The sequence below is a fragment of the Trichomycterus rosablanca genome, chromosome 4, assembly GCF_030014385.1.
Source record: "Trichomycterus rosablanca isolate fTriRos1 chromosome 4, fTriRos1.hap1, whole genome shotgun sequence".
Lineage (NCBI taxonomy): Eukaryota > Metazoa > Chordata > Actinopteri > Siluriformes > Trichomycteridae > Trichomycterus > Trichomycterus rosablanca.
In genome coordinates this window covers 38,908,784-38,917,157 of record NC_085991.1, presented here as the reverse complement: position 1 = coordinate 38,917,157, position 8,374 = coordinate 38,908,784, and the positions used below count along the sequence as shown (strand labels likewise).

General features: G+C 39.0%; 1 protein-coding gene across 1 annotated transcript in view; it reads right to left on the bottom strand.

Annotated features, from left to right (window-relative positions):
* Positions 1–1,197: 1,197 nt before the first annotated feature.
* The window catches only part of bcl6b (BCL6B transcription repressor), a 7,466-nt gene continuing 289 nt past the window's right edge, over positions 1,198–8,374 (bottom strand). The window contains exons 2-12 of the mRNA XM_062994282.1: positions 7,090–7,164; positions 6,789–7,000; positions 6,189–6,422; positions 5,363–5,497; positions 5,071–5,254; positions 4,638–4,864; positions 4,344–4,468; positions 4,047–4,202; positions 3,829–3,956; positions 3,038–3,175; positions 1,198–1,345 (exon numbers count right to left, since the gene is read on the bottom strand). Of these exons, the coding sequence (XP_062850352.1) occupies positions 1,217–1,345; positions 3,038–3,175; positions 3,829–3,956; positions 4,047–4,202; positions 4,344–4,468; positions 4,638–4,864; positions 5,071–5,254; positions 5,363–5,497; positions 6,189–6,422; positions 6,789–6,997 (1,665 nt within the window). The 5' untranslated portion in view covers positions 6,998–7,000; positions 7,090–7,164 and the 3' untranslated portion in view covers positions 1,198–1,216. The remainder of the gene's footprint in view (positions 1,346–3,037; positions 3,176–3,828; positions 3,957–4,046; positions 4,203–4,343; positions 4,469–4,637; positions 4,865–5,070; positions 5,255–5,362; positions 5,498–6,188; positions 6,423–6,788; positions 7,001–7,089; positions 7,165–8,374) is intronic.

Here is an 8,374-nt window from a genome sequence, read left to right as displayed (position 1 = left end):
AAAAAACAACCACCCCAACACAAACCACAACACAACCCACCCCCCCAAAACCTCCAAAACTATTCAACACCCACCCCCTTCACCTTCAAAAACCAACTCCTCTATCCCCATATAACCATCCCCCCACCATCCCACCCAAACTTAATACCAACACCACCCATCCTACATCCTTCTCATACACCACCCCCACCCCCCCTCAATACAACTACCTCTCTACCCCCAACCCCTTACCCCCCCCTCACCACACCCACCACACTCATCCCTCCCCTAACCCCACTCAAATCCCACAACAACCACACTCATAAACAACCAACCCAACAAACACCACCCATAACCCTAATACCCCAAACCCCAACCACACAACCCCCCAACCAAACACAACCAAAACCCCCACCACCCCCAAAACCACCCCAAAAACCCCCCACACAACCAAAAACACCACAATCCATAAAACTTCCCCACACAAACAAACACAACCCCCAACAAACACTCACACCCCAACCACCCACATCAACAATTCCTTACCATACATCATCACTACCCACAAAACATCACACCCCCACCTAAAACAACAACCAACACACCCACCACAACCACAACCACCAACATAAAAAAAAATTACTACAACCATATACCACCTTCACACAAAAACCCTCCTACATCCTCACCTCCTCTCCCTCATCAAAAATATAATACAAAATACCAATCAAAACCAAAACATTCCAAACTCCACATCAAAACACCCCCACCACATCCACCATCCCCCCAATCTTTAACCTCTCCAATACATTTCCACCATATTCCACAATTATTATTATTTTCAATCACCCATACACAAATCATCACCAACACCCTAACCTACAACCATCAACAACCACCATCCAACAACCCATAACTAAACAAACACAAGTAACCCACAACACTAAACAAACAAACACAACAACACACAACAACAAACACAACAAACACTAAACCATAACATCACATCACGATCAGATATCTTCTACTTAGCTACATTTTGAATTATAATAGCATATCGCTTACCATGAACTGCAGCACTCCACACTTAACTATGCATAAAGCTGAAAATTTTAGCCCCTTCTCTTTATATCAAGCTATTTCAAACTATTTAAAAGCATAAGTTGTGAAAGTTAGAACTTATTAAGATTTTATTTAAGAGAATTTTCATTTTCTTCGGAAAGGTCTGCAATATGGTTTATGCAGTTTGGTATGGATTAGCCAGAACATTATAGCGGATCTTGGTGTTGGTTATGGCACCATGCTTCTGCCTTAGATGCAGTCTTAGCTGGCTCTTATGGCGGAAGTGCAGATCACACTTCTCACACTGGCAGAGAGGACAGGATGGAAACAAGTGAGAAACAATTCAATTGCCTTATAGTAATTTAACAATGCTAATTTTACATTACAAATTCTGCAGTATAGAAAAATTGTATGAATGCATGTACAGGTCCTTCTCAAAAAATTAGCATATTGTGATAAAGTTCATTATTTTCCATAATGTAATGATAAAAATTAAACTTTCATATATTTTAGATTCATTGCACACCAACTGAAATATTTCAGGTCTTTTATTGTTTTAATACTGATGATTTTGGCATACAGCTCATAAAAACCCAAAATTCCTATCTCAAAAAATTAGCATATTTCATCCGACCAATAAAAGAAAAGTGTTTTTAATACAAAAAAAGTCAACCTTCAAATAATTATGTTCAGTTATGCACTCAATACTTGGTCGGGAATCCTTTTGCAGAAATGACTGCTTCAATGCGGCGTGGCATGGAGGCAATCAGCCTGTGGCACTGCTGAGGTGTTATGGAGGCCCAGGATGCTTCGATAGCGGCCTTAAGCTCATCCAGAGTGTTGGGTCTTGTGTCTCTCAACTTTCTCTTCACAATATCCCACAGATTCTCTATGGGGTTCAGGTCAGGAGAGTTGGCAGGCCAATTGAGCACAGTAATACCATGGTCAGTAAACCATTCACCAGTGGTTTTGGCACTGTGAGCAGGTGCCAGGTCGTGCTGAAAAATGAAATCTTCATCTCCATAAAGCTTTTCAGCAGATGGAAGCATGAAGTGCTCCAAAATCTCCTGATAGCTAGCTGCATTGACCCTGCCCTTGATAAAACACAGTGGACCAACACCAGCAGCTGACATGGCACCCCAGACCATCACTGACTGTGGGTACTTGACACTGGACTTCAGGCATTTTGGCATTTCCTTCTCCCCAGTCTTCCTCCAGACTCTGGCACCTTGATTTCCGAATGACATGCAAAATTTGCTTTCATCCGAAAACAGTACTTTGGACCACTGAGCAACAGTCCAGTGCTGCTGTTTCTGGTTCAAAAGTGGCTTGACCTGGGGAATGTGGCACCTGTAGCCCATTTCCTGCACACGCCTGTGCACGGTGGCTCTGGATGTTTCTACTCCAGACTCAGTCCACTGCTTCCGCAGGTCCCCCAAGGTCTGGAATCGGCCCTTCTCCACAATCTTCCTCAGGGTCCGGTCACCTCTTCTCGTTGTGCAGCGTTTTCTGCCACACTTTTTCCTTCCCACAGACTTCCCACTGAGGTGCCTTGATACAGCACTCTGGGAACAGCCTATTCGTTCAGAAATTTATTTCTGTGTCTTACCCTCTTGCACAGCAGTCAGGTCGGCAGTCTTACCCATGATTGCAGTTTTGAGTAATGAACCAGGCTGGGAGTTTTTAAAAGCCTCAGGAATCTTTTGCAGGTGTTTAGAGTTAATTCGTTGATTCAGATGATTAGGTTAATAGCTCGTTTAGAGAACCTTTTCATGATATGCTAATTTTTTGAGATAGGAATTTTGGGTTTTCATGAGCTGTATGCCAAAATCATCAGTATTAAAACAATAAAAGACCTGAAATATTTCAGTTGGTGTGCAATGAATCTAAAATATATGAAAGTTAAATTTTTATCATTACATTATGGAAAATAATGAACTTTATCACAATATGCTAATTTTTTGAGAAGGACCTGTATATGTTAGTAAATACTTACACTGTATGGTTTCTCCCCTGTGTGAATGCGCAGGTGGCTCTTCAGTGTCTGCAGGTGACGGAAACGTGTTCCACATGTTTGGCAGGGGTATGGCTTCTCCCCAGTGTGGATTAAAACATGGGCACGCAGATGAGCAACCTAATACATAAGCACACAAATACACAACTGTAACTGTTCTGCCAAAATATGCCTACTATCTCTAACATCTTTGCTGCATCACAACAGTTTTAATTAGATTACTCATTTTAAGCCTGAGCTCTCCTGCTCCAAAAACTTGGGCAAAAAAATACCCACCTAAACTAGAATACTAAATGCTGATAGGCAGGTACAGATGCCCCTTAAGTTTGTTGAATATTTGTGTCCACATTACTTTTGGGGGGGCTTTTTAAAATTAATTAATCAATTTATTTTTTGGCACCTAGACATTTTATTTAAGCTTTACAAAATGCACCTAAATGTAAATATAACTTTTTTCAAATATTACAAATAATTTTCTAACATAGAAACACCTAACCTACTTTTAAGCATATTAGTAAGTCAAACAAAAATAAGTATGCAAATACACTTGCTATGCAAAATGCATTCTAAAATTATAATTGTTCCAAGCTAAACTTTTTAATTACATTTAAAATAAATTATGTGCATTCTAGAATATTTACATTTACATTTATGGCAATTAGCAGATGCCTTCATCCAAAGCAACATACTCAGGGGTCCAACAGTGGCAGCTTGGGGATTGAAACTGAGACCACAGCCCTGGTAACAGTGCTAAGCTAGAACTTTTATATTACCTGGACAAATCGAGCACCACATGTGTCACAGCGATATGGCTTTTCTCCTGAATGAATGCGGGAATGGGTCTTCAGATTGGCTGGCCGATTAAACTGAGCTCCACACACATTGCAGCGATATGGTTTTTCTAAAATAAAGAGAAGCAATAGAATGTAGTCATTTCTATGTGAAGCACCAAATATAATTAGGCATATGATGTCAGGTGAAACTCCCTTACCTGAGCTGGTAGACTTTGTGTTCCCTTGAGTTCCTGAATAACAGATCACTGGGGACTGATGTTCCAGTTTGACTGAAAGCTTCCCAAAAGGATGAGCATTCTGCTTGGATGCCTCTAGCACTGAAGGATATGGGTGGTGATATGGAGAGCACATTCCTAGAGATACAGGTTGATTGCAAACATTTTACATATTTCAGAGGTACTCAATGAACTATATAAAGTGAATTAAAACAAAGTACTCATTATTTAAGAAGCTTTCATTTTCATTAAAAAAATGGCTATAAACGATATGTTTACCTCTGCAATCTTTAGAAACTGTGGCTAGGGATTCCCTGTAAATGTCTGCTGTCTGTGGTAAGAGGCCCCCAAAGGAAGCATCTACTTTCAGTCGAGGACTGTCACAATCACGAGACAGGTCTTGTCTATATATTTAAATATATATATATATATATATATATATATATATATATATATATAAAAGTTGTCATCAATAAAAATAACTCAACAAATCATAAAACATATGTTTGGCATTATAAAGGGTTATATCATGTTAGAAGAGTGTGTGTATTCTATCAGCCCAAAGAAACTTACCCATTATCCTTTAGTTGTGGTCCAGTAACCAACCATGCCTTATTGGTTGTTTTGGGTGAGATATTTGTTTGATTTGTGGTAGAGGGGGAGTGGTCAAACATTTGTTGGTCCTCCCCGCACTCCTCCTCTTTAATGGATGAGGCACAAAGAGGGTTTAGGATAATATATTTATATTTCTTCCAGTTACAGGCCTTAGGGTCTGGCAAAAGCCTGGATTCAGAACATTGCTGTAAAGATGAGAGGAACATTTTTAAATATCTGTATCATGAAATGATGAAGATACTACTGACAAATCAAAACAACACAAAGTCGGATTAAAATGGTCTAACTCAATGTTAAATGTTTGTATTTATTTAAATATGAGAACAATAAATCAAGCTAATTGCATGTCCATTCATACAAAAATGTTCACACACACACAAACACAACGTACCTTCGGTTTAGGGGGAAAAGTACAGCTACTAGACTCAACTGGTGAATTTGGCTGGCCACTGCACTGAGAGGGACTGTCTGGAGATGGGGGGCTATGAGACAAAGCTGAAGATTCAGCTTCCTCCACTTTTAAGCGCTGAGAGCTGGAAACTGAACTTACTTGTAAAAAGTTTTCTCTTGAAACCCTGCAAAATCCCAGACAATATATGATGTTAAGTAGTTTGTAAATTGTTGGCTGTTCATTCATTTCAGCTTACACCTGTTATTCCTGGCTTCATGATTTAACCTCTTACCTGGCTTTGGCAGGGCTTGGTTCTTTTGTGTCGACAGCAGGTATGGAGGGCAGTGAAGAAAAGGAGGGATGGTTTGGAGATCTACCCCCAGTGTTTGTGGAGACCAGTTCCACCTCAGGAGGACAGAGATCTTTACTGTGATGAACAAGGAAGTTCAAGGTTCAGCATTATTTAGCCTACAGCAAACATAGTACATCTAACATTATGCAAATCTTTGTGTCAGTGATGTGAACCCCAGTGCTTTATCACAATAGATGTTGGCAGCAAAATCCAGCAGTGTTAAGTACATTTCTGAATTTTAAATGTAAGGTGATTTAATATTTATATTATGGATATATACTGTTAAGTACATTGTAAATTAATTAAGACAATACAATCTTATATGTGACATTTTATGACTAATGTAACAATGATATACAGTACATATGATTGATCTGCTTTTTATATACGAACAATAGTAATATGACCAATATGGCCCCTTAAATTAAGGATGGGGGTAGCGGCAGCTAACAGGCTACAACTGATTTAGGGTGCACATATGGAAAAATGTTTCTTCTCATGCAAATAATTACAAAAATTCAGTTGAAATTTTGTTAAAGTCAAATAAATTCTGATCTGACAGTTAGGTGCATATATGAACGTATTATATTGCAAATAAAATGCCCAAAATTGTGATGGATAACCTGAGTCTCACTTATGGGTGCGCTACAGTTTAGGGTGATTCAGAGGGCTTTAATGAGACAGGAGGCTCAAGGAGACTCTGTTGAGCCCAGTGCTTTTACCTTGGGGCCCAAAGCTATTTACTAGGCTATCAGCCCTGTCTTACCTGTTTTTTAGGAATACTCTGCAGGTGTCAGCAACATGCTCCATCTGCAGGTAGGTGGCCGCTGCAAGCACTCCAGGGGCTGTGTCAGGACTGAGAGGAAGGCGGGAAGTATACATGAAGTCCAGCAGCAATGCCACACTGCCCGCATCCAGCCCCTCCGGCAGTGACACAGAAACCCCTTGCTCACCAGCTGCACTGGTCTTATGGTGGGAGAACAGTGAGTAGAACAAGCCACTAAAAAGAAGAGAAAGTCTTCTTATAATAGGATGCAACAATTGACAATTCAGGATCACAGTAAAAACAAAAAGACACAATATAGTTTTCTTGCAGCATAAAAAATATAAGAAGCTTGACCTACACATAGGTTTAGCTTCAAGACTGATATAAAAATAAATTATAGGAAGCCAGAAAAAATGCATTGAGACAGTACGCAACTTTGGAAATGAGAGGAAGGCGCACACATGGTCTCAGGAGATTAAAGCATGACATAATCATCTTCAAACAATAAGACACTGCTGAAAACAGGATCAGCAGAGGAAAGAGGAAGACAGATGGAAGTAAGAATAAGAGAAAACATGGCAGTGTGTCCTGCAGACTGACCTGCATGCTGTGAGCACAGCACAATGGGCGCGCAGACGGGCACTGCCCACCAGCAGGGTGGCATCATTCAGGATGTCGCGATGCCGTAGCTCATTTAAGTTCAGTAAGACGTCATTGGAGTGACGGGTGAACTCCTTTACATATTCCTGCATCGAGTTATGCCTTGTGGAGACCTGATATTCATCCTCAGACATCTGCATTTTGCTCATAGTCTAACAGGGGGAAATAGTTCATTTTAAAGATTTAGAGCACTTTATACATATCTGGCCGTTTCCACTAAATACAAAACATTTAAACATACCGGGGTGTATTATAAAGTGTGGAAGGTTAATGGTGGAGATGGATTTGTCTGGGGAGACCAGCTCCCTACTCGTACCTAGAAAAGTGGAAAATTCATTAAGTTTTATATTTAAAAAAAAAAAAAAAAAAAAAAAAAAAAAAAACCATTTTAAGCACAGTCTGCTATTTGTTTTTCGAATATTTTTATTTTGCCTTACAGTCAACATTTTCAATTTTGTAAAGTCTGTAATTAAACTAACACTAAATTATTTGAAGTTGATTATGGTTTTTGTGTTTAGAAACCTTTCAGCTATATGTAAGGATGTTTTCTACTGGTTTTCTACTGGATGCGAGACACAAGTCAATGCAAATTTAAGGACCATCCAATTAATGTTTAGTTTGTGCCATCAATCTATGATGATCTAAAACCTTAAATAAACTTTTTAATCTAGTAGTTTCAGGATGACTTGTGGGAGTTCAAGAATTTAATGTTTTAATTCATTTTATTTTATTTCCATCAACCGTTTATTCTGGACAGGGTCACAGTAGGTTCAGTCTTACTGGGAAACATTGGGCGCGAGGCAGGAATATATTGGAATACCAGGGCGCCAATCTATTGCAGGGCTTCAGCCATTCATCTTCCCTAGACATAGCCAATCATGTCTGAGTAGACAACTGGCCTGAGATTTTGAAACCAGATTTCGGTGGTGGGGGGCTAACATGAGCCACCAAGTACCCTTAAATGTTTTTAACAAATCTTTTACACAGTGCAGCTTTTTGAATTTACACATATTTATTATTAAAGTCAATTTTATGTGTTGTATTTATTGTATATATATTTTTACAATAAACATTGACTCAAAGCATCAGATTCCTGGTTAAAAAACCCCTAAAGAACATGCAACTGTACAGCAAGCAGAGAAATTATTATCTGTAAAGCAACTAAGCAGAGATAAACCAATCTTAATCACAGAAGGTTATTTGGGCTGACAGCCACATATTGGCCATTTGTGGATGAAACTCCCCACTTGCAATATGTACTTTACAGCAGAGCACAAATGAAATCCCAAAAAGAACACAATCTGGTGTTGGTCTAAGTATAATTCACTTTGTGGGTTCTTTCATGGAGGTTTATTTGTTGTTAAAAATAAAACATCACTGGGACGCAGATCTAAGCCACTTAAAACAGTTAAGTGAACCAGTTGTAAATATTTTTGCAAATGTACACAGTACACAATAACAAAATCTAAACAGTAATTCATTCATTAAAAAAATCATCAACCAATGTCTATTTACATGCAAAGGAT